Below are 26,610 nucleotides of genomic sequence, written 5' to 3'. Positions count from 1 at the left end.
GCATCCAGTGACAGTTTTGAAGAACATCATAGGACATACAGCTAGTCTTTTACGGCAATTACAGTGCTATCCAGAATATGTCTCACACACACTCTAGTCATAGTGCCTCAATCTCAGTAGGATTCAGCTTCTATTTATTACTAATTACTAAGTTCATCCAATCCGTTAGTAAGTTCAGACAATAATTTAGCATCTCTATATCCTCACCTCACTCTGCTGATAAATAGAACACGGTGATATTAAAATACTGATGACACCTTATTCCAAATCCCTAGACGAACTCTCTTAATAGCTTTTTACAAAGCCGCCTTACCCATCCTGCTGCCTTACCCATTCTGCTGGGACCAAGTTTTAAAGTGTAAGGAATTTTAGTCTCAACACATCTGGGGGGCACCAAGTTAGGGACAACTGATACAGATGTGAGTATGATGTGCCAAATGCAAGTTTATCATACGTGAGTCTGAGTATTTCTAGGAATTTCTTTTTGTGTGTGTGCACAAATTTGCTTTGCTTGACCCCCAAAATCTGAGTATCCACAAAATTAAAATTCCATGTTAGGGGGTAAGTGCTGGTTCTTCTCACAGGAGGAAGATCTTGTTATTTGTTAGTCAGTGTCTATTGCAAGTAAAGGTTAGTTAGCTTTTGTATCTTTACTATGTCTCTTTACTATTCCTTATTGTTTATTTGCTGGGATATTATTGTTTTAGTTTATTATTCATCGAAAAGTGTTTCAGTGATTTTAATAGGTTGAATTGTGACTCTAACCCTATTTTTCATAAAGTCTTCATCAACTCTGAATTATCCAACTGCAAGAGTTTTCAAGAGTGGAACTCTGCAGTTGGTGAATGGTTAACCCACAATTGGCAAAGAATTAATGTATCAAAAGTAATGTCACATTTATACCTTGTGATGCTTAGACTTCTGTTGTACCGATTCTGACAGTGAAACAAGGAGGGTGAGATGATTCTCCTTCCTCCTGCAGCCTCCCACGTCATCTTAGAAACTGTTTCAGGAAATAAGGGGGCTCAGAATCCTCCAAACATTTTTTGAGAACATGTGGGAGCGGCAAGGGAAGAAGAAAATCCATTCAGGAGGTCCATTTGCTGGCAGATTTCACTCTTCATCATCCTACACTAAAGAATCCATTTACTGAGAACACTATTAAATAAGATTTAAATAGCAAAATTGTATCTCTTCCCATTTAATTTCCTGGTAGCGGAGAGACTGATTGTATGTTTCCAGGGTCTATTTCTGAAATACATCCTTTTCTCTTTGAAGAGTTGAGCTGGCAGTCAGTATTTCTCGCAAGTTTTACATCCATAGGCAGGACAGTAAAAATGCATAAAAATCACCCAGAAATTATAGTGATTTATAGATAGTAAAATAATGGCATAGAGATACCACTTCTGTTCTGTTTGGGTAGTTCTGTAAATTGTGTATTGATTATGTTAATACATCTAGTGTCTCTATTACTTGTCTGCTGATACTACTCAAATATGCAGATCGAATGCTTTTTTTCCTTGAAAAGTTTTATTCTAGTGGGAACAGGCATGTAAAATGAGTAAAAAGATCAAAGAACTTCTATTTTTTATGGACTGGAGAGTTTATAAGACAACTATTTATTGAACTATAGGAAATGCAAAATGCAACCACAAAGAAACGTGGACAATTTGAGTCAAACTCTTTTCTCCTACAGTCTCCTCTGTAACTATTGTTGCTGTATTAAGCTTATTTTGTTTCATGTTCCTTAAGGAAACCATTTTAAGAAGGTTTCTGAATCAATAGCAATCTATTTTTATAGTTTATTTTGGGATATGTGGCTTCTCTTACTTTGTTTAACAAGCTGAAAAGAGCCTCAGTCATTCAGGACAGTAGGTGTCTTTTAAAAATTTATTAACCTGCACCTGTGTAAGAGAAAATAGACTTTTTTTTTCAATTATCCAAAGCCTTTATTTTTATTATAACTTGTAATAGCATAAATGCAATAAATCACAGCTTTTGTCATCTGTAAAGGATTTTCTTTAAGGGTAAATGTGCCTTCTTACTGTGTTCTTACAGATTTATATTCACTGATTCTCTCCACCATTCTTTCCTCTCTTAAGTCTCAAGTGTACATGTTTTAAGCTTGGCCCTTATATAAAGAGGCATCGTAATCAAAAATGAAATCTGTGACTGTAGAACAAAAGCCATGTAATGAATTTATTTCTATAGGTTTTCTTGGTTTTGTTCAAAGACCTTTATATTTTGTTCCATAGATCTCTGATTAAATTTAGAGAGCCTGATCTTTCACTGAAACATCTGTTGGGCAGCAATCATTTCTTGCTTTAACACAAGGGGTGGATATTGTAATTGTAATTGTTTATTTATCATGACCAGATGATACAATCTGCTTTTTAAAAAATAAAATCTCTGAGAGCCATAGATGAGACAGTGGCTAATTATGTAATGGTGTCACCTACATCGGTAGGATCTTTTTCTTTTGGGGAATTTAAGGGGCAAAATAGATGTGTTAAATGTTTTAGAGCTCAATATGCCTATTTTGCTCCTTATTCTTGCAATCAAGTGAAAAATCATGGTAACAAGAGAATGTGGCTTTGCTGCTGAATGTTTGCAGTGCTCTGGGAGCTATAATAATTGAGATCCAGCACTCCTAGTTTGCTAGGTCATTTCAGAGCAGTCATGATCTGTCAACGCCCAACGTATCTCAGAGTTGTTATGGAGGAGGAACCACTGCATACACTGCAAGCTCCTTGAAGAAAAGTGGAATATAAAGCTGATGGATAACAACATCATCTTTCTACAGTTTATCATGAAAAGTAGGCTGCCTGAGTTTTCAGGGAGGAGGTAGGCAAAAAGGCGCATGTGGACTCTGGGAAAAAAAGTCCCCTCCAGAGTTAACTCACATTCTAAGTGCCAGTTGTGTTTTCAAGCCCAGTGTTTTCCAAGTGTGTCAGCTTTTAAGATGTGTGGACTTCAACTCCCAAAATTCCCCAGCCAGCATGAATAAACGGAGTGGGGCATTTTGAAAGTTGCAGTCTGCCATATGTTTCCCACTTCTGTGTATAGGAAGAAATATCTCTGATATAAAAAATAACAAAAGTAAGCCTGTTACATTACATTCTTATGCAGAATTCATCATGTCCCTTTCCTTTCCAAGTCACACTGTTGAGGTTAGCCTCCGCAGCATAACATTTTGCAACAATAATAAAAATTTATTAAACCTGTATACCACCTGACTCTCAATGACTCGACAGTTCTCACATATGAGAAAGCTTGAGATCCAAACCATATTCCCCACTGTGGACATTTGTACTGTGCTTATAGAGATTAGCTCTTCAGTGATGTCATCTGCAGGACTTGGGAAAGGGCTGCTCATCAGTACTCATATGTTGAATTCTACATGGGAATATATTACTTAATTAGTTTATAGTTATTTTTGAGCTGTGCCTATTCTTTCATTGCTGTTCTAGTTACCTATAAGTTTCCCAACTTGATACTGGTGTTACTATCTATGGTATCTCTTACATGATGCTGTGCCAGGTTATTGGGAGGTCCATCTTCTTTAGAAATGATTCCTCTCATCCTCTGAGATCATCAAGAAACATGCTGCTTAGGGTTCCTTAGGTTGTGGGGGAAGGGGGACCTGGACCAGAGTTAGCTTTCTGTGCAGTTGCCCCAGTGCTCTGGAACATTTTGCCGCAGAGGTATGCCTTTATTGTGCTAATGCTAATGCCTCCTACTCAATGTTTTGAGGGGTTTTTTTTTGCAATTAGGTTAAAGAAGTACTGATAAAGGAAAAGGTTAGATGAGCTATGATGCAGCACTTGCATGTGTTATTAATAGTGCACATGCTCTCATCATAACTTAACATTTGTTTAACGTTAAAATGTTGTTTTATTATCATTTTATTTAACTGCATTTCTTCAGTTCCATAGAGTAAGGTATGAAAAATAGAGGAGGTGGCAATTTTGCAAAATATTGGAACAGCATTTTGCATTTGCTCTTTCTTAAACCATGAGCGTGGCATTGCTTTTGAAAAGCCCACTAATGATATTTATGATGCAAATCAGGTGGATATTAATTTTGATACAGTCACAGAAGCAAGTATTGTGTCATGAAATAACTATCAAAAGTGAAAAGTTTTGATACTCTCTTCAAATATTGAATTTTGTGAAATTTTGGGAAATGAATTTTGTGAAATGATGCAGGATATTCCTGTTCACAAAGGTGTTCCACTGATAGATCTTTGTCATCATCTGTACAGGATCTGCCTGAAGGTTGTAAAACTTCAGAAAACTAACACAGTTTTCACCTTTGGAGAAGAAAACAGAGCAAATTATAAACCTTCCTTCCTTGTTGCTTGTATGCTGCAGAACAAATTTCAATTTGAAAGCCGTTTTTGGCTTTGGGCAGACATAGAGCTTCATCCATCAAACCAGAAAGCCTGATTATCTCTGGACTGTTCAGTGTGTTTAATTAGCAGGTGCCAGTGGTTAGCTGACTGTTGTGAATGGAATCGCCAATAGACATGCTGTTCGTTCAGCAGTGGTTGGCCTATGCTGCAATATTTGCATTTCATTGAGGTGTTTATAGGACATGTTCTATCTCTTTAAAGTTATTTGGTGTGGCTTGGTTGAGAAGTGACTACAGTTCAGAGGTTATTTGAGTTTGTTAAATTATAGATGTACTCTGAAGCATTGTAGGATGTGAGTAGTCCTCACACCATTTCTTTCTCATTATTCCATAGTGAGAGAGCTGTGCATGCTTCTCTTAAGGGCCTCTTTGCAATTATACGTTCCGAAGATAGCAACACTAAATCTGATGAAAAGTACAATTGGTTTGTTAGAAGGAATTCGAATTATTTTTAGCCCATATCCCAGTCTGTTAATGTTTTGAATTGTGTTTGCGTGCATGTGCATTTCTGTTTAATCTTTATTAATTTGGGGAGGTTAGAAGTATTTTAGTTCATTAAGAGGCACATCAACATTCACCACAAACAAGCAATACTGAAGTTGACAGAGCAGCTACTGATGGCAGCCAGTCATATTTTGACTTTATCTAATGCTGTGTTCTTGAGATTTTGCTTCATACGTTTCCATAGACCAAATTTAGAAAGTAAGTATAAAGGTTTGATTGATCTTATCAGGTGCTACAGAACTCACATCCGTCACCGCAGGCAGGATGCTAACACCGCAGTCACTATTACTAAGAATTTGTGGCATTGTCAGACTGACTGCTGAGCTCATCCTGCAGTTTGTGCTTTTTAAAGGGCTTTTACTCCCAATATCATGGGGTGATATATGCTTGTCTTCTTCAGGATGGCCACTCAGAAGAACATCTGAACTGACTTTTTAGTTAATTTTGATATATGTTGAGCTTTATATTGGTTTTAAGCCATTCAAATTAAAAATACATCAACATTCAGTGATTTTTAGAAATACATATATTAATTTAAATGTATGTCTTAAATATTTGAAATATATTCCTGACTTGTTTTGTTACATGTACACTATATTCTGTGTAGTTATTCAGCTTGTTTTTATAATTCATAGTGATTATAAACATTGTTCTCTATTGTTCATTTACGTTTCTTTTTTTTTCCTCCTCTACATCTCTCTTTCAAGTAGGAAGGAATTTAAATCTTCATGATTATATACTAAACTTTGATTTTCTTTTTCAGTCATAGTAAAAAAACAGTATTAGACCTAATTCCAAATTGATATCAAACCAAATTGATAACTGTTTTGTCAATTAAGCATTATTTAACCCAACTAATTTTCAATATCTGAATGAAATGGCAAAAATGCTTGTTACAGATTTTATGAGCAAGCTTTACATTGCCTTTCCATCATTTGATGAACAGAAGGGGAGATGAAAGCTTGAAAGCCTAAGATTCACATTGCCTCTTGTTCAAAACATCAATCCATAGTTTGCAACTATATTCTGAATCATCAGTATTACTAATACTGTATATAAGAACGTCTTATAATTCAGTAGCCAATGCAAAATATCTCCCCTGACTCGTACCAATACCAGTTGTTAGCCCTGTTTTGTAATTGCATAACTCAAGAAAAAAAAATAGAAGAAATCATTGATTGAGTCCTAGAACTACAAGTGAGTGAAAAGTAAAAGCAGAGAGTTTGACATTACTGGAATATTGGAATATGTTGCTGACTGCAATGAAGTAAGATAAATTATTTTCTGCTCCTGCAACTATGACCAGAATGCCTTTCCCTTCCATTCATCCCCTTTATAGCTCTCATCTAAAATATTGCTATTAGAACATGCTGCTGTTTTTTTGGAAAGCTCATCTGAAGGCAGGAAGGCTTTTAGTACTTTGGGCATCTTTGAGGGAGGACAGATGAAGAACAAAGTATTACAGGCACAGGTGTAAGAAGCAGAGCTTGTATTGCAACAGCATAATACACGTTTTATTATTTTGTTGAAGCTTACTGATTTCAGTTGCTTCTGCAAAAGCCTACTGTTAGCATTCTCAAAGTGCTGCTGCTGTCTTTCTCATTCTGTTTACAAGATGTTAGGGAAGCAGGGGAAGAGATTGGGGATAGGTTTCAGAGAGTTTACAGCTATCTTCACTACCACCTGGCAAACCTATGGATAAGGCCCATAAAATGCAAACAAATACATGTTAATAGAAGGGTCAAAAATTTGTGTGCAATGGTATGTCTATACGATAGCTGAAGTGGTGATGGGCTGAACGTACTTTCTAGTACTCCAATATTCATAGGAGCTAGGCAATCCAAGAGGGATCTGTCTGCCTAAATATTCTTAACTATTTTTCACAATACTTGACATAACTTCCATATGAATAGATTATTTTCACTTTCATGCCTACTTCCCATAAAACTACAATTCAGTAAAAAATCATATCAAGAAGTAAGTATATTATAAAATAACTCTGTAAATTATAGTTATTATAATACTTATGATTTCATACCCAGCTTGTGAAAACATCTGCATAGGTAATTTGTATGGGGGTGTGTGCGCGTGCGCAAGGATGTGTGTGTGCACCTGTAATTGAAATATCCATCTTGGCTTTGTGACTACTGCATAAATCCTCCACCTTAATATTGGAGGAGAGGTCCAATATTCTACTATCTATATAGATTAGTAAGCTTTGTGTTTATTTGAATGTGTTCTTAAAAAAAAGTAATTCTTTCGTTCTTTACAAATTGCCGTGGTGCATGATTCTGGTGCTTCAGCCAGTTATCCGAATAGCTTCAGTGCAATGCAACTGACCGTAGCTCAGACAAATTGAGCGGGTTGCTGGAATGAGAAGTCTGCACTGATGTGGTACATTGAGTAGACAAGTTCTATATTCAAAGTTCTACATCTTTTGATTTAGTAATATTTGGATTAATTTTAAAATTGTAATACATTTCCAAATTTATGGGTTAAGAAGGCACTAGTTTTTCGTGCTTGTGCTGGCTGCTCAGGCTGGTGGAGTTGTCAAGGAAGGGTATAGTTTGTGGCAATTGTTTTTTCAAGGACTGGTTTTTCTTAAGATGTACAATATTTTTGAATAGTTTAGAAAGTGACTCTAGATTTGGTTCAAATACTAGTTCCCTTTATATAATCTTATACCAGGCAAGAGAATTTCTTCATCATGAAAAGGAATGGTAGCTAAAAACAAAGAGGTGAAACAAAAATGTCTATGTTTTGGATACTTTAAGACACTTACCTTACTTATTACTTACTTGTTTATTTTTTACCTTCCCCTGACAGTAGAAGAAAATGAATCAGAGGACCAGGAAGGAGTGGAACAGTCAGCAGGACCGACAGGTAACTTCCATTTCTACCATTGTGTTTCTCTGTCTTCCAACAACATGACAAATATCTGGTTTGTTCTCACCATGCAGAAGGCAATGCACCTTTTAAAAAGAGTCATATGGGCCTCTAATAATGCCTGTTTTGTAAACAGGAAGTCCCCCGCTGTTATTTTTTTTAAAAATACTACATAGAAAGCTTCTGTTATGCTTATGAAGCAGTTCTATGTACAGATTTGTTTTTTGTTGATCTATTTATTTGCTAGAAGACAAATTTCCTTTCATATGGCATGGAATGTGAGTTTAACACAAGGAAGGGGCAAAAGAAGAATAAAACTTCTTTACATTGCTCTGGCATACGCACATTTCTGGATTGTGGCCAGGCATTTCTGCAGGCTGGTTGCTTTCATAAATAAGCATGCAGTTTAAATCTTAATCCACTGATTTTGTTAGCAGTCACTGATCCCTACATTTAAGTCACTGGGAGTTGTGCAGCTAAAGACTTAGTTCAACCAGCAAGATTTTAGGTTGGAAATTTGACCTGTTCATTATAACGAACAACTATAAGGGGGTTAATAGCATGTTGTTTCTTATAACAGCTCTCTTTAGTATTTGCTTCTGCTTTGAAAAAAACAGTGCTATAGTTAAGGAACAATTAAGTCCTTTAGTTTATTTGATTACTTGTTCTGGAAATAATAATTAAATATTCTTTGCACAATAAAGTGATTGTATTGTATGCTTTATTGGTATTGGTTTATAGATTCACATACAAGGATTCCAACAAACTTAAGAAGTAATAGCACTCATTTTAATTGTAATTTTCTTTTAATTAAGAAGCTAAAAATACACATTACAATCGCACAGACCAGTTTTCCCCAATTAGGTGCTTTCTGCATTGCCAATCTCATAATCCCAAACAGCAGAGGCAATTCTTATGCCTGCTGGGATTGGCGGCAGTTGAAGTCCAACACATTTGGAGAGCTGCTAGGTTAGGAAGGCTGTTAGATCAGTCTGGATGATTCTTTGATGAAGTGATTTGGAATTAAGCAATTTATTATGTAATTAATTCATGATTTTCTGCTCCCAATAAAACTAGATTCATGTCCAAGTTTCTGGAATATTGTATATGTTTTTGTATTGTAATAGCCTAGTACAGCAGATTAGTTGTATAATTAAATACCTTTTTCTGGATACTTATATAACTGAATGGAGAAATGAAATCTCATAAATATTTTTATTTGAAAGAAAACGGAGGGATTTAGATCTGTAAATTAATGCGAGGGCAGGAATACATTTCCCAATGTGTTATGCTTTGTCAGTTTTTAAATATATCTGTAGTAAGTTATAACTTTGTTGCTCTTTAGGTTATTTGTTCTTTGTTGCTCTTTAGGTTATTTGCAGCAAAATATAACTAACTGTTTGACATATTAGCATAGAATCCTATAACTGTAATCTAAGATTGGCTCAGCTGACAGAAAAACCTATGCTGCACATACACATATACATTCACACACCCAATATTTTGGCTACCTTTCTGATATAAGAGTGAATTGGTTTTGCTTACTTTAGTTAGTAATATTTAAGTGCTATTAGAAGTACCCATATGGGATGAGAGAAGCTTCCTTCCAGACAAGATCTTTGGCAAAAATAAAAAGATGAAAATGAGCTTATTATTATCTCTCTCTCTCCTGTATATCTATATATCTGTAAAGTAAACCACAGCTAACAAATCATGGAAGAAACAAATAATTCTGTATTATGGTTAAAGAAAACCATGGAAGGAGAGAAATTATGCTAATCCAAAAACATGTGCAGGAAGGTGAAGGATGTTATGCCAGGCCTGCATAAGGAAAATAGTTTTAAGCTTATGGAACAAACAAATTTATTTCTGAAGACTGTTGTGAGTTGTAAGGATTGATCAGTCAAAATTCAGCATGCAACAACTTGTGGATCAGCCTAAATTTTTTTTGCTACTTCTTACCACAACAAAGATAGATACTAGTTTCTCTACAAGATGGATTGTTTCAGTCAGTTAATTATGCAAGCAGCATTCAGCTGATGCATTCAGCTCCCCCTTCTTTCTGCCTTCAAAGGAATGTAACAAATTATTTTATGGTCCACTAGTTCTATCGCAAGTTTTCTACCATTCCAGGATTAACTGTCTCCCTCCCTGGAATAATATTCCTTCTGCTAATAAAACAGCGTGCCTATCCTAAGCTGTTCCTAAGTGTGTAGCTCAGACTACATTCCTCAAAGAGTTAATCAAGGGCTTCAGTTATAGCTTAGCTGGAAACTTCTCTCAGATGGCACAATTCTGGTGGCACCACCCTTTTGGTGTCTTGGATCCTTTTCTTCCTCTGGATATCTGCACTGGGTAGTAAGGTCCCTCACCGTATCATCTTTCCCTTTGGTGATCTTGAGTCATTGTGGAACCTGCATTTCTTCAGCAACCCCGAACTACCTAATTCCATCTTCTTAACCATTTTCCTTTTCTCCCTCTGTTAGTCCAACTAAGCTTCCTGTCTCTCCTTAGCCGTTTTCTCTGCTATAAACTTTCTGCCAGCTCTTAGCCATTTTAACTTCACCTTCAAGAAAGAGACTGTATGTGAAAACTTTGTAAGTACAATTTGTATATCTGGGAGACTATGTGATCAGATGATATAGTTATCGTCTGTATTCTGTCACAGAAATATTTCAGTTAAAGTTACTGATATATTCACATATCCTGCTTGATGGATGCCTTTGAGTCAGTGTTGACTCCTGGCAACTGCCTGGACTAGTGTCTGCACTTTTTTTTGGCAGCATTTTCAGAAGTGGTTTGCATTCTTCCTAGGGGTGAGAGAGAGTGATTGGCCCAGAGTCACCCAGCAGGCTTTGTGTCTAAGGCAGGACTAGAACTCCTGGTCTCCCAGCTTCTAGCCTGCTGCCTTAACCACTAATTTAAATGACATTTGAGTTTGTGTTAAATTCAAACATCATGTTGGCTGAATGGAAATATTTATACGGGTATTTATCAGTGTAGTATTGGGGGTGGTAGTTTGGGATTTGTTTGCTTGTTTGTTTTTGGCAGGGGGCAGAGGAAGAGATGTTCCACGCTGTAAAAAACTTCATGTTGCAAAACACATTCAGCATTCAAGCTGATTCAAGTTTAGTTGTTTTGAAGACAAATAGTATAAGAAGCCCTATACATACTGTTTGAAGTTTTTCTAGTAATACTTGGTATCAAAGCTCTGGCTGTTTCCATTAAATGTGCTTTTTATGGAGTACCAAGTTATAAATGTAGTGCAGCTACGGCATATTAATCTTACTGCAGAGATTTAATGAGGCAGTTGTTTTGCAATGGACACTGTTGGGAGCAGACAACGATAGAGTTTTACTTCACTGCTGAACTGCAGAAATATTCCTTTCCTGGTCATAATTATAACCACATGATCTCTTAGTTTTCCTTTCTTTTGCCAGCACTTTTCCATGCAGAAGTGGCTTGGAAGGAGGTCCATTAAAACGCAGTCAAATGGACTGGAAACTGGGCTTTTTTCCTGGTTAGCATGACATTTTAGGCTCTTGATCAGCTATGGATCTATGCTTCATGGAGAAAAATACATAAGATGGGTTTCAAACATACAGATTGTCTGCTGGGATGGCTGTTAGATAGCCATTACTTTTTAAATTTGATTTTTGTATAGGTTATTAAAAGTAAGTGTTCTAAGGCCTGATTTTAAGGTGGATAGAAAAGGATTTCTGCAGGTTGGCCTTAAACCAATCTTTTACTGGGATTGGTTTACTGGAAGTTAATTGGAGTCCTTAGGTTTAGTGCCTCTAAATCTTTTACGCATTTGTATTTTTCATTTTCCTCCATAGTTGAGGTTTCATTGGATCAAGTTACAGCAATAAAATCTCTTGTGAGGAGAAGGAAGAGGAGGAGAAAGTCACCTGCTAGGACAAAAGGCAAATGTAAACTATTTACATTTCCATTTATATAAATAATCATCATAATCTGGAACACCAGCAGTTCATTTATATACATTATTAATAGTTAGAATTTACTTCAGAGTCCTTTTTTTGCATTCAGTAATTCTATGTCATATCGGTAGATAAACTTGCTGAGGTAGTTGCTAATACTAAGTAGTGATTTCCAAATGTCACTCTGGATTGTTCATTTAGTATATTTTGGTTTGAGGCTTTAAGCTTTTAACAATTTATGCTGGAGTTACAACTCTGCAAGTAGAAGTGGAAAGATTCTGAGTAAATTCCTTGGATTTGTTAGTTTGGTTCACTCTTATTGAATTCGTGGAGTTTTCACAACTAGCTCTGTTTTAGAAAAGGTGGTTTCGATGCAGATATCCCTTCAGCTGATCATTACTCAGCAAGAGTTTCTCTAATTGAAGAGTTTCTAATCAGAAAGAATTTCTAATCAGAAGCATTTCTCTCTTCTCATAATCTACTGTATATCTAGGTTGATACTTATCTATCGAAGATTAAACTTCTCTGGTAAATCTATTATTTGGAGCCACTGACTTTAAGGAAACGTTATTGTGCTAGTTAAAACACTTTAAGAAACTATGTTTTGGAAAATTTTAATTGATTAGAAGTGGTGATAGATTAGGTAAGAGTATGTGATAAAAGAGATTAGAAAAATTTGTCATTAGGTTATATATGCAAATCAATCCCTCAATGAAAAGTAATTTCAAAACAAATCATTCTGCTAATCTAAGAAAATTGCATTTGAAATGCCAGAAAAACTGGGGCTGGATATTTATAATATCCATCTTAGTAAAGAGTGGCTAAGAACAAACAAAAAGAATGTATGCAATTTTTTATTTTGTATGCAAACATGTAAGACCTGGGAATTAGATGTAGAATTCCTGTTTTGGAGTTCAGCATTCATTAAAAAAATTGTCATACATATGGGGAATTGGAAATATATAGTTATTTTCAATTCAGAAGAACTCCAAAATGGGCTGGTGAATAAGGAGAGCTTTTGGAAGGTACTAATGCAGAGTCAATGTGGTAACATTTGCCCTCAACTTATTTGAAGCTAATTGACTTGGCACTTTTTGCTTCTAGTTAATCAAGTTCTAAAGTAGATATCAGTTAGATATGTGCAAAGGTTTTGATTTCAAGATGTCCTGTTTCAAGTTTGAAACAGTTGTTTTACAGTCCAAATGAACTGTTTCAATCACTGAGATTCAAAACCCTTCTGTATGGTCTTCTTAGTAACTCTGCTTTCAGTATCAATGACTTTATAGTAGGAGTACCTTTTCAGAGAAAAAAGCAGGAATGGAAATATATTCATCAAGAAAAGCAGAAGCTGCCACAATTCATTACACTGGGGCTGGGGCTGAACCCAGTCTCACGGGTTTGTCCCCTTAAGAGTTGACCTAACTAACGTATCATTTTGCTGGAACATACATATTGAAGTAACAGCAGAAGGGACTAAGTTGCCTGACTCTTTTCCCAGTAGATTTAAATCTGTAAATGCATACAGATAATTCTGCTTTTCCCACCCAATGACTCCTATTATATAATTTGAAAAATAATTCTACTGTTAACAGATAGCTCTGTCCTTGTAACACTGATTATCCTAAGCAAGGCTTCATATCCTAAACTCTCTGCATGCATACACATAGATGTCAATTTTATTATTGGATTCTTGTTAAGGGCCAACATTCATGAATAATAAGCACTGAGTATACTTGCATCCCTTTCTCCCCTCCAGCATGCCACCTAAAGTAAAGTTACTTTAAACAAACAGGTTTGTAAACTTTATGTGCAGCATTTAAATAGTCATGTTAAAATTCAGATTGAGTGCCTATGTTTCCTCAAGTGCTGTCAGTTTTATGAGATGAATTTGGGAATTTGAGCTGAACATCTAATAGTATGCATTGTGCACATGCTGCTTTCCAACAAATGTTTAATGATGTCGGGGTCAGTTTGCAACAGTTAAGACAATTATTTTTTTTCCTCTGCTACTTACAGCCTAGTGGTATTTTTAACTGCTAGGCTAAGGTAGATGCAAAGGCTGGAAATGTACTTACAAGTAAGCTTGGCAGTTTTTGTTTAGCATGTGTCACCTTAGGACAACATAAGATGTAGTGTTTTTTCAGATAAAGGGCTAGTTGCAACATTTATGCAAAAGTAAGATGAGGTTTTCCCCCCATATAATTGTATTTAAAATAGGAAGGTTCTTTTAGAATACAGTAACGAAAACAAAGAGACAAGACCAGGCAAATGAGGTTAGAATGGTCGGTACTGTAGCTTGTGCATTGTTAATGAAAACAAAGGGCTGAACACAGGAAACTGGGTGCTGATGCTCAGGCCTTGTCTGACCAAGAAAAATAAAGAGGTGGAGAAAGTGGGCAAACCAGGTGGTCCAGTACTTGTGTAGGAACACTTAAGTATATCTGGAAGGCAGGGAAGTTCTTTTGAAAGTGACATTAAGGAAATACTATATTTAAAATTACAGGGATAGAACCAAGGATTATTTGTGTACAAGAGAATAAACTTAATATCATGAACATAATCAGAATGTGAAGATGGAGAAAAGAAAGTCTTGCAAACTATTAGTGAGAATGTTATATCTTTGTAGTATATTTTTTAGTATTTATTTAATGTGTACGTAAATACATTTTCTGTCAAAATTTTCTCTTTTGCAGGGAAGGAAATTGGCTAAAATTTAGAATTGTCTTCCTTTCAGAAGACATGAACAAGTTTTGCATAATACCATGTTTAAAATATTTCTTCACCATGATGAAGTCTGAATTATCATGAGATGTTTATCCCTTACACTAACTTCTTTTATAACTGAAATGTCTGAGAAAATTGAAATACCATGTACATAAGTTGCTAGAGAAGATTGTAGTTTAGACTGAACAGTGTTGTAATCTTAGAAGACACATTTTTTTAGTGGATTAATGTATACTAAGTTAATATAACTTGGGATGAGTGTAGGGACATGATTTGGAATATTGAAAAAAAAATCTCTAAATTGGTTTTGTTTGCTACTGCCAAGAGAATGAACAGGTGGCCAGTGCAATGACAGAAAATTACAATGTACTTCATATAGTTGTTTTATTTGCCTGACTTAAGTAGGTACGAATTTTATTCTGCATAAGCTTGTATAGCAGATGCTTGCAAGTACTTTGACATTAGTTGGTAGAGATTGTTCACAACTCAGGGTTACTACGTGACTGTACTGATATCTCTGATGGGTATCTTCATAAGTTTTCCATTGAAAAACTGTCGAGTAAATAGACCTCTCAAAATGTCTTGTGAGTTTCAAGTCATTTAATTTATGGGATCCTATTGATCTCAATTTCATCTTTGCACATACACCATCTTACTGGAAAAGGAACTTTTTCAATAAAATAGATATTCATATAAAACAATTAACTTTCCAGGTGTTCTTTCACAATGGTGATCTTGTTAAACATCAACCATATTTAATATTTAAAAAAAAGGAATTTATTTTGGGATTCCATAAAAGTACTGTACCCTTGACACCTTTATTAGATACAGTAATTTATCTTGAGGAAGAAAATGCTTTGCAAACCAAAAAAACTCCAGTGTTTTTGGTATGAATGTGTACTTGGTTCCAGTTTCAGGATTGTTTTACCTTCTGCACCACTTTTTTTCTGAACCTGCCTCAGAGTACACCTTGTTCTAGTCAGGGATGGATTTTCTGAGGGAAAGAAGGGATTTGAACTGGTTGTATGCAGGGAATATTTGTGTATGCATGGCCCTGGCTTCTTTCTCTTTTGCTCTTTTTGTCTGTTTTATCTTTTGATTGAGCTATAATATAATATATATATAATACATATATATAATATAGATTTATATTCTGTTTTTAAATCAGGAATTTAACGTGGGTTACGTAATGCTCCACTTTTTTCCCTCACTAACCCTCTGTGAGATAGGTTAGACTCAAAATCAACAGTGAACTTTATGGCTGAGTAGAGATTTGAAACTAGATCTCCCCAGTTCAAGTCCAACATGTTAACCACAGTCCTACAGGGGAAATATTCCTCTGCAGGTATCCAAGAATATTTTATATAAGTTGCTTGATTGTTCTTGTGTTTGTGTCTGTATTTTTCCATAGTTTTCTAATAATGTTTTTTGCTGATTTTTCTTTTTTTCTCTTTTATTTCTTTTTATATGATTATATATATTTATATTGAAATAATAAATAGTGGTGATATTAATATCTTGTTTAGAGTGTTATACAGATTTCTAGTTATTTTTAAATGATACAATGTACTCAGTTCTACAAAAGCAATTAATAACTGAATTTCAAATTTCATTACAATTATTTAATAATATTCTTTTATCTACTACTTTTCTTTTTTCTTTCTTTTATTCTCTTTATAGTTATTTGTTCTGTTTTTTAAAAAATGTTTTAAGAAGGAAAGATAGACATAGGACAGAAATGCTCTCTTTTCTATGTTATGTTTTCAAGCCTTTATCTTCTCAAAACAGCATATGAAAAACTTTTAAATAGTTGGCTTTTCAGTAGTCATTTACAAAAGTAGTGTTGGTGATATTTAGCTTTTGTTTGTACAAGGAATTTGTCACAGTTTCAGCAAATTGGATTTTTCTGCTAAATTCATCCTTGCTATCCCTGAATTAGACCTAGATTATCTGCTGGATCTTCATTTTACCTCTTACTATATTTACTAAGACATATAATGATGAAAAATGGTCTCTGGAGCAAATTATTCTCTGCAGATTAAAGCATCTTTACTTAATTAGTAGACTGTTTAAATTATTCTAGAATAAAGCATAGATTTTTATTTTTATTTTTATTTGGCAATAAAATAAGCTGATCATTTGGCTTTTTATTAATATCAGGCAGTTTCTTTCTCATGGCAGCAGGTTAGCTCTAGCATTAAAAAAAAAGTTAAAACCTGGCTTCATTCCCTGGAACTTTTTTTTAAAAAAACCTTTTTCATTAGATTGTGCTGCATTGTAGAAGGGATTTATTCTTTTAAATTATTCAAGTGATGAAAAGCCCCCAATAGTTGCATTAAACTTGACAAAATTAACCGTGACAAATGGAAGTATTCCTTTTGCAGAGGAGAATGCTATTTGGGAAGAAAAATAATTGAGAATGGAAAGGATAGATGCTTCCTCTGTTTATTGAGCAGTAAATTCTAGCATAATGTTCATGTTCTGCAGCCTCGAGCCAAAAGTATTTTTCTACCTGTTGAGTAGCCTCAACAACAACAGCAATACAACAAATCCATCCAGAGTCCAATTTTTAAATAGGATCATTTCTTCCAAAACCCGGGAGTCATAATCTTGATTTTCTTTCAGATCTGAACTGTAAACTAGAAGACAGGACAGACGATGGAGAGTTGATAGATTGTAAGAAAAGACCGGAAGAAGGGGAGGAGTTAGAGGAAGAAGCTGTGCACAGCTGTGACAGCTGTCTCCAGGTGTTTGAGTCATTGAGTGATATCACAGAGCACAAGATTAATCAATGTCAACTGACAGGTAAATACTACTTATCACTTTGTATCTGCTTACACAGTTCTGTTTCTGATTTTAGGTTCCTTCTTCAATGATGCTCCTCTTATTCCTTTCCTAAATCCAACCATTGTTAGTTTACTTCAGAAAGTACACTTCAGAAATGCTCAAGTAAAGATTCTAGAGTCGGGTTGAAGGGTTTTCTTCAAGTTTAATGAAGCATGAGTGATCTTCATTTGCACTTGACTGTTTCCCTAGACCATTCCAGCTTAATTTAATTGACTTTTTTACTGGGAAAAATGGCATGGAATACTTCTGTTTTTACACATTTGAACTCCATATAACTGCACATCTTGTTTAAAAATAAAATATAGGAAATAGTTGAGTAGAATTTTGAGGGAGCATCAGCAGAATATGATAGCAAGCATTCTAATACACTGGGCGTCATGGACTTATGAGAGGATCTTGGCTGTTCAGTTGAAAGAAATGGTCATTGATGTTTCATTTTTTAACTTGGGTGAGTCCTAAGCAAATATATTTTGGTTGGGTTCTCTTAGTAATACTAAGGTGAACATTGATTAGAAATCAATTGACTAAACTGTTACAGGCATTTTGATCATGAGACTTATTCCTTAATATGCTTTCCCCAAAACTCGTTTAGCTTTAGATGTTTGAGGAATTAGCCAAGATACTTGCATAGCATTCAAAGAAATCTATCCCAAAGCAAAAGAAAAAAAAGTATTGGGCGTTTCCAAAAAAAAAAAAAAAAGAACATGAGAAATTCAAGAGTTTGTGCACCAACTTGATTTTTAAAACTAAGAAGAAATTTGTGGCTCAGTACTGGCAGTAGTTCTTCAGTCAAACCAAGCAATTCCTTATGGAAATGTCTTTATTTTTTCATTTACTTGTGAAGGAAGTTCAGATCTGACTGAGCTGCTGAATATAAGTCAAAGGTGGCATGTTTACATTATCTTCAATAATACATTATTGTCCTACAATGAACTATATGTGATAATTGCTTTACCAGATTATATGTAGCATCAACAGATAAAGTAGTCCCATAAAACCCATATTTATGAGCATGAAAAGTATCCTGATTCAGAACTCTTGGCCACAGAGCATCCAGATTCATTTCCTAGTATCTTTGGTTAAAAAAAGACCTTTGGTAGGAGTCTGGGAAAATACCCTGCAAAAAGCTCTATGTCCAGATAGGGTAGGCTGCATAAGGCTAGATGGACCAGTGGTGTGGCTCCGTAGAAGTCAGAATAGGAAACCTGCAGGTACTTCATGGGGGATGAAACAAAACATATTTAAGTATTGAAAGGTCTCTGCCAAGAGGGAGCTAATGACAGCATATTTCTTCTCTGTTATATTTTATATTGCTCTTTGTTCTTTTAAAATACTATCTGAGACAAGTTGTTGTACATCACACCTTCGCTTTCATTTTAGCACTTTGATATATTTGAAAATTTATTTAGCCAATTCTCATTTGTTTCTGGCAAGTTGTTGGTGTCTGTGGGTAGGTTTTTAACATCTCTCCTTCATTCCTACATTGTTTTGTTAATGTCTTCCAATTAGTCATTTTGTTTGTCTTCCTAGACCACAGGATGATTGTGTTCATTTTTTCCTGACCAATCTTTTGTAACCCCGTAACATATGTCACCTGGAGTTGGGTGTTCAGTTGAGTGATTGCTAGCAGGGGAAGTGAAGCAAAAGGAGAAAATCTTGGAGCACTACTTCTTAGACACTTTACCCCAGGTCATGCTTGAGGGCAGAACCTGCCATATTAAATGAGGATTAAAATGGTTCTGCCACTTGAGTAAATGTTTTTCAAAGACAGGGATTGACTCTCCTGAAAAACCTGTTGTCTCAGTGGTTTGAAAAAATACTTGTGGCTGATGGGTACAATCAAAATAATACAAGATAATTTAGTTAGGCCTTCCTCACCGAAGGCTTACCCATTCCCTCCCATTCCTGAAATAATCTAAACTAAGAAGACTATACTTGTTTTAAGATAGATTATAAATTACCTTGGTATGTTTTCTGAGTCAGGTTTTAAAGATTCTGTTCCCAATTTTTCCTACTGGCAAATTTTATATGGGATCAGTAATATGTGTGTGAGTGTGTGTATTGATATATTGATTGATATATTTCTGATAAATCGTGTCCAATTCTTGGAGACTGCATGGACAAGTCCTGGCAGTTTTCTTGGCAAGGATTTTCAGAAGTGGCTTGCCATTGCCTGCTTCCTAGGGCTGAGAGAAAGTGACTGGCCCAAGGTCACTCAGCTGGCTTTGTGTCTAAGGTGGGACTAGAACTTATGGTCTCCCAGTTTCTAGTCTGATGCCTTAACCACTACACCAAACTGTTTCTCAGTGTACTTACACAGAAGACTAATTATGATATTTATTGCAAAAATGATCTGTCCCAATGTTCTGGAATATGATATTTTGACTTAAATGAGTGCCAAGTTCAGTTAGAAAATACAAGACGTAAAGTTGCAGTGTTGGAGGAGCATGAATGAATTGCTGTATACAATTTATCTGGTTGTTTTCCCAATGAACAATAAAAGAGGGGATGATGCTTTAGCTCAGGAAACTGAGATCGAGCACTTAACACAGTATGGACTTTCTGGGAGTAAATATCACTGAATTTAATGTAAATGACAGTCAAATAGTCATCCCAGAAATCTGCTTGAATTAGGTATACTGTGTCTACCATGCAATAACTAAAACAAAAATAGCATAATATAGATTGATAATGTATTACTTAGCTGAACATTGATTTCATGACATGTGGAATGATGGCCATCTTTTCCTGACAAGTAAACTTTATTTAGCTTGAAACTCTATATAGTTTTATTTATTTATTTATTTATTTCTTAGATTTATACTACCACCCATCTTCCCCCAAAGAGGGACTTTGAGCGGTTTACAATAAATTAGGTAAAGGTAAAGGTTTCCCTTGACGTAAAGTCCAGTCGTGTCCGACTCTAGGGGGCGGTGCTCATCTCCGTTTCTAAGCCTTGGAGCCGGCGTTGTCATAGACACTTCCGGGTCATGTGGCCAGCATGACGACTCGGAACGCCGTTACCTTCCCGCCGAAGCGGTACCTATTGATCTACTCACATTTGCATGTTTTCGAACTGCTAGGTGAGCAGGAGCTGGGACTAGCAATGGGAGCTCACCCCGCCGCGCGGTTTCGAACCGCCGACCTTCCGATCGGCAGCTCAGCGGTTTAACCCGCAGCGCCACCGCGTCCCTATTTACAATAAATTAGTCAGTTAAAATTTAAAAACAGTAATCATAATAAAACATAATATAATACAGTACAATATAAAAATGAAAATAGAGGATAAAAAAACAGATGGCTACAAAAGATCGCATTTAGGACAATGTTTTCCAGCATTAGTTAATTTTTAATTCAGATGTTGTTCAGAAATGAATCAGGATGATTTACTGTTCCCTGCTTTTGTGGATTTTGGGTAGGTGAAAAGAGTGCTTTCATAGAGACAGTGGCACAGATGATCTTGCTGTTCATATTTCATTCTGAATGACCTTTCCTTAGTGAAGTATTTGGGCCAGATGCTCCTGAAGACTTTTTCTGTTGGCCCAGACTATCTTCTATAGTTATCTAAGGCAGAAAATTTCATCCTAGAGTAGGATCCCTCAGAGCAAGATACTTAGGCCAGTGGACATGCCAGGATGCCCAATGTATTACTTTGAGGAAGTGTTCTTCTAGAAGTATTCTTCAAGATATTAGCCCCACTGACAAGTAACAAATGACTGTTCTCTGGGCTGGCCTGTATCTTGATCTGAGTTGCTTTTCTTTAAAGTAAAGCATCAGTTCTGCTTGGAAATGGTTGCCTTCTAGAACTAGGTGAGGTTTGGATAGAAATGTAGAAAAATTTTCAGTTCTTGATATATTGATTTGATTTTGTTTGGTTCAGTGTATTGAGGGAAGAGGGAACTAACTTATGAGGTCATGGTCTGATAAATATAAGAACCTCTCTCTACTCCTGGTATTCTGATGCCTACTGGGCAGTTCTGGAAATTAAAGCCCAAGAATCTGGATTCCATCCAGATTAGGACAGGTTGATCAACTTCTAAATTCTCTAAAGGTGGGGGATGGAAGAGGTTCTACTTGATTGTAGCCCAGTATAAACTTGCTAATATAAAAGCATGTTTTAATGAAGTAAACCAGACTTCTATACAGTTTTACCTGAGATGTGCTTATGTATGCATACATATTTTGTTTATATAAAATATCTCAAACCAGAATAAATAGTTTTCTAAATTTGGGAGTTTCATAATGCTTTTGAAAATATTATTTATTTTTACATCACTTTTCCCTTTTGAGAATTTTTGAGAACCCCAGAGTGGTATAAAAAGAGTAATACTTTTAAAAATTAAATGTTAATAAATAAAACATTCCCATAAAACATAGCAATAAAATGGGTGACCTGTAGAGTTAATTTAAAAGTAGTTTTAAAAGCCTGGTTTGTAACTCTGAGGGACTGATTTCTTCAGCCTGGGAACTTTTAAATGACGAAACCTTAAGAGAGCCAGTTTGTAGAGAGAGGCAGGCAAGAAATCAGGAAATTGTGAGTTCTAGTCCCATTTTAGGCACAAAGCCAGCTGGATAATCTTGGGCCAGTTACTTTCTCTCAGCTCTAGGAAGCAGGCAGTGGCAAACCACTTCCAAACATGTTGCCAAGAAAATGGCAAGGCCTAGTACAGTCAGTTACCATGAGTCAACACTCACTTGAAGGCACCAATTGTTAACGTAACTTTACAATAAAGATAGAACTAGTACTCCTGGTTGTGCTTTTTGTCTGGACTAACTTACAAGGCCAACATCAATCTTGTAAGTCTGAAAGTACTCCTCCCTTCCTTCACTTTTACTCTCCCCAAAACTAGGGAGGGTCCCTTCTGAGATGCTTTCACCACCCCTGCTCCTTCCAACTCAAATTTCATTTATCAGACTGTTGTCTAGGCTGCGGTTCTTCTTCCTGTCTCCTAAGATCATTCCCACATGCCATTACATAGAGTGTAATTTGGGGGTCCAATCAACCACAGTTTAAAACAAATAAGCACTAATGTGCTATCCATTGTGATCTATGTTGACATTGTGCTTAGTCCACATTTGTTGTCATTCAGCAGTGGGACTTGCATATGACCCTCAGTATAGACTGTTGTGCACTTGACTGAGAACTTCACAATATTGACTTTTCTAGGGACATTATCTCCAATACTGATGCGTTCCCTTCAGTTGTTTTTATATGGTAGGGATCCGTGGAAATAGGAAGAGCTACTTTGATTTGATGAAGATTTGATTGAAGCCCTTCTTGGAAGCACTGTTTCCTGTTGAGACACTAGATTATGGAGGGTTGCATATGTAGCTCTTCTTTCTTAGTGCAACTCAATTTTCTAGATTAAGGCAGTGCCTTAAGTCAGATTGCTGTCATGGTCCAGGTTAAGGCAGTGCCTAGAAATGGGGCAGTACATGCTTTGCACAGCCTATTCAAATACTAATCTAAGAAAATTACCCTTTTGCAGAATTATATGTACACTGCACATAAAAAAGGGGAAAAAATCAGTTCTCTGCCAAAATAATCCAAACTCTATGCCAAGAAAAGCTGAATCTAGCAACCTGTGTGAATGATGTAATATTGTTTTACTTCTTCTAGTGCAGATACAAAAGTACTGCTCTTTACTCCCAAGTTATCCCAAGGATAACTTTTTTCAGCGTTCCTCTATCTTACGAGGCATTATCAAGCACTGAGCACATTTTTGAGAATATAACTTGAGTGCCCTAAAGACTTGGAAACTTTTTTTTAAATAAAAGTATACTTACTATAACTGTTCCAAAAATTGTGCTTTTTCTGTGTGGTGCAAACAATGTAGAATATTTCAGTATTTATATCCATCCAACTTTTATAGATTCTAGCAACAAAAATACGTGATTAAAAACATTCAGATTAGGAAGTAAAGAGTTAATGCAGCACAATGATAACCAAATGGCTGTCCACAAAAGCTCCCAGCACTCCATCGAGGGTTGCCACTGAATTGTAGTTTTTAATGTGACAGGAGGAGGAGATTATTAAATGCATGGGGAGTAATCATGTTAACTGTATTTAATTAATTTGTTTTCCTTTTAATTTAACCTGAAACCAAATCAATATAATTTTTGTCTTGGCCTTAGCTACTTTTTGAAGTGTCATTCAAAGGTCAGGCATAGCCCAAAAGTCACACAAAGCTAGAACTCATATGGATTCATGAAGTAATATGAGCATGCATACATGCAGATATATTAAGAAGAAATTACTGAAGATGATATTGCAGAGATTTTTCAACAAACTTATACTCCAGTTCCAAAATGGCTGATGATAGCAAAAAACTTTGTTTAAAGAACTTGGTGCTTTTAATTCTTTATTTGGATTGAAAGGTCACCATACTTAGTAGGGGATGTCACCTGGGAACAGTGTAAATGTAACGGAGATCTCTGACCTGTTAATAAGCGCCAGGAAAAGGAGATAGGTATCACTCCACAATGTGCCCTAGGGGTCCTTTCCTTTTAAACTTCAAGCAGTGTAGCTGGAACCGCTCAACTTTTTATTTCTTTCAGTTTTACCTTCAGGGGAAAATTGATCGATCTGGAGATGATTATTCCATAATCTCTGAATCTTTCTTTCTCTACATTGCACTGGGAATGCTCTGAAGCTTAAAAGGTGTTATGTTTCCTCTGAGCATTGTACGGTGAGCCCAAAGAATGTATGGGGACAAAAATCGTCTTTAAACAGAGTGGTAGCAAACGTATTTTGAAGTATAATACTCATAATTTATACTGAAACTGTGTGTATCTTGAGTATGAAAATGGCTTAAACTGCATCCTTACCTTCTGGTAATTTCTGTGATAATGTTATGAGAAAACAGAAATAAAAGCATGACTAGTAACATTAAGAACTGAATTGTGAATATTCCAAAAATAAACTTGTGGTGCTAATAGTGGGATATCTAGTAGTATTGAATGAGCTGAATGGAGCTCCTGCTTCTTTGAGCCCTCAGATCTGTCCTAGATCAGGGGTGGAAACCCTGAGGTTTCAGAGATGGTCCGTAAGCCCCCTTTCTGAAGCCTTGCAGCCCTCTCCAACCATATTATGCAAGTTTTGCAAATGTTCTACAAAGCTGAGCTGGGGAAGAACTCTAAAATTATAATGTAAGGCCCAGAACAATTTTTTTAAATTTTACTTTAAATCCAAACTTTCAAAAGCTAGGGGAAAAATGGTAGAAAATCCTGCTTCTAGTTATGTGTGTCGCACAGTCCCGGCTCTTTTGACTGCTTTAGATTTGTAACCAGAGCTAGTAAGGGCCACACCATCACAAGTCAGTATTTGAGTGCAGAAGCCTTCCCTAATTTGGCGACTGAGATGTCTTGGTTCTCAGTTCCGAGCTGGGAGGAATTGTGAGATTGAAGTCTAGTATATCTGGAAAAAAGCAATTTGGGCAAGGCTGATTAAAAAAAAAACTTTCTGAAGTAATGAAGGAGAGAAAAAGTTTACCTTGATTCCTGTCTTCATTTGATTCACTGTGCCCTCTTAAAACATTTTTCAGTATAGAGATGCTATCCTTTTTTAAATCCTTAGGTTGCAACTTTAAGTAAGCACACATGTATAATATAACAGAATGGGAAGGCGTCATCCTTAAGAAAATGGTGGTTTATGTATGATTTTTGGAGTAGGGGGAGAGCGAGAAAAATTATGGCTTACAGAAATGCCTGCTTTTTCAGTGCTTTTCTAACTGTGGATGGAAATAGTGTGTCTCATTTGTTTTTACTACTTCATTCCAGCAGGAAGTCCAGTTTAATGACTAGAGGAGGATTTGATGACCCCTATGGAGAAGGCATAGGAAGGGGTCAGGTTTTTCAAACACAACACAAACCCTTTTACCAAATGAGAAAGTTAACAAATAGATAAGAGGGACTAGAATACTTTTATTAATTACATTCTTTTAATGAAACCAGAGATTTAGCCCATGTATGTGTGTTTGAGAGAAATGCATTGAAACAAAACCAATGCAGAACTACTGTGGTATGCACATTTTTTGAAAGTTAAAATGTAATTCATCTTTGACATAAACTCTAAATATCTGAAGTTCTCAGAATATTCAGACACTCATATTAAGTCTGCTTTTCATCCTGAAGCATTCTGTACTATCAAAACATATTCTCTTTGATTTCTGGTTTCAAACTATATTGCAGACAAAACAATATTAGTCTCTTGACCTCCATCTCTGAGTTGATTAGACCATGTTTTTCTGTATCATCTTTCTGTATCATCATGTGTGGGGAGGGACTGAATTTCTTTCTCAGCAGAGGAAATCTTTCACAAGATGAATAGAGGCTTCTTAAATATATTATTTTTAACAATTCTGAATAAAGTTATTAAAGCTATAGTCTGCATCTATTGGCAACTAGGGCAGGATTCATGTGTCTGAATATGCAGGTAAATACGCTTTAGGGATAAGCATTAAAATCAAATTATTTAAGTTGTGCATATTGCTTTTTATACAAGTCATTTGCATGTGCTCAAACATGAAATAAAGTTATTCACAGCACAACTCTGCATTTTTATGTGACTCATGCCCAGATAAGTGTACTGGATTGCAATATTAGCTCCCAGAATTGCTTATTGTCTTTAAAATGCAATATTCAGTTTTTAAAAAATAGTCTCAATCCACCGTTGACCCTTGCACTGAATACAAAAGAAACTTTGCAGAGTGATTACATCTCTAGGATTTGAACTGGGAAACTTGTGGCTAGAGGCTGGTATCAGACCTTGTGAACTTTTTGAAAATGTTCACCAAGACTTCAGAAAAATGAAACAATGAAACTAACTCAGGAAATTTCCAATAAATATATAGGTCTTGTATAAATGGTAAGAGCCTGTTCTTTTTCATGCCCCGGACAGAGAGCTATCTTCAGCTTGCCACATATCAGAGAACATAAGCTGTCTTATATTAAGTGATACTTGGTCCATCTGGTTTAGTAGTTTATCCATGGTAGAGAATCTATAGGTTCTGCTGGAAAAAAAAGTCTCTTTTGAACAGGTAGATATTTGAGAAGGTGGTAGCCTTACAGCTTTGACGCTGTATGTATGATGCTGATTAAGTGAACCCACTTCAGTTGTACATACATACTAAATATGGTGCTAAGATTACATTTGTGACTTTGGTAGATATGCAGGAACTATGCAGGAAAATGGGTGGAGGGAGTGTAGTCCTGTTAGCTTTCACAGTGGCTTTTGATTTCATAAACTGTCGATTGTCCTGAACTATCATGCAAGACTAGGCCTTAGGGACACTAA

The 26,610-nt window shown here is 35.8% G+C and overlaps 1 protein-coding gene across 5 annotated transcripts in view; it reads left to right on the top strand.

Moving 5' to 3' along the window:
* Positions 1 to 26,610, top strand: part of ZNF521 (zinc finger protein 521) — a 327,899-nt gene that overhangs the window by 27,797 nt on the left and 273,492 nt on the right. For all 5 annotated transcript variants that reach the window (XM_063299208.1, XM_063299207.1, XM_063299204.1 and 2 more), the window contains exons 2-3: positions 7,744 to 7,800; positions 17,094 to 17,273. Coding sequence is in view for 3 of the 5 variants with exons in the window: in XM_063299204.1 (XP_063155274.1) it covers positions 7,744 to 7,800; positions 17,094 to 17,273 (237 nt within the window). In the remaining 2 variants the exon portion in view is untranslated. The remainder of the gene's footprint in view (positions 1 to 7,743; positions 7,801 to 17,093; positions 17,274 to 26,610) is intronic.

This window comes from Candoia aspera, chromosome 3, assembly GCF_035149785.1.
Source record: "Candoia aspera isolate rCanAsp1 chromosome 3, rCanAsp1.hap2, whole genome shotgun sequence".
Taxonomy (NCBI): Eukaryota; Metazoa; Chordata; class Lepidosauria; order Squamata; family Boidae; genus Candoia; species Candoia aspera.
The sequence above is the reverse complement of the archived record's forward strand: the minus strand, read 5'-3'. Positions and strand labels throughout refer to the sequence as shown.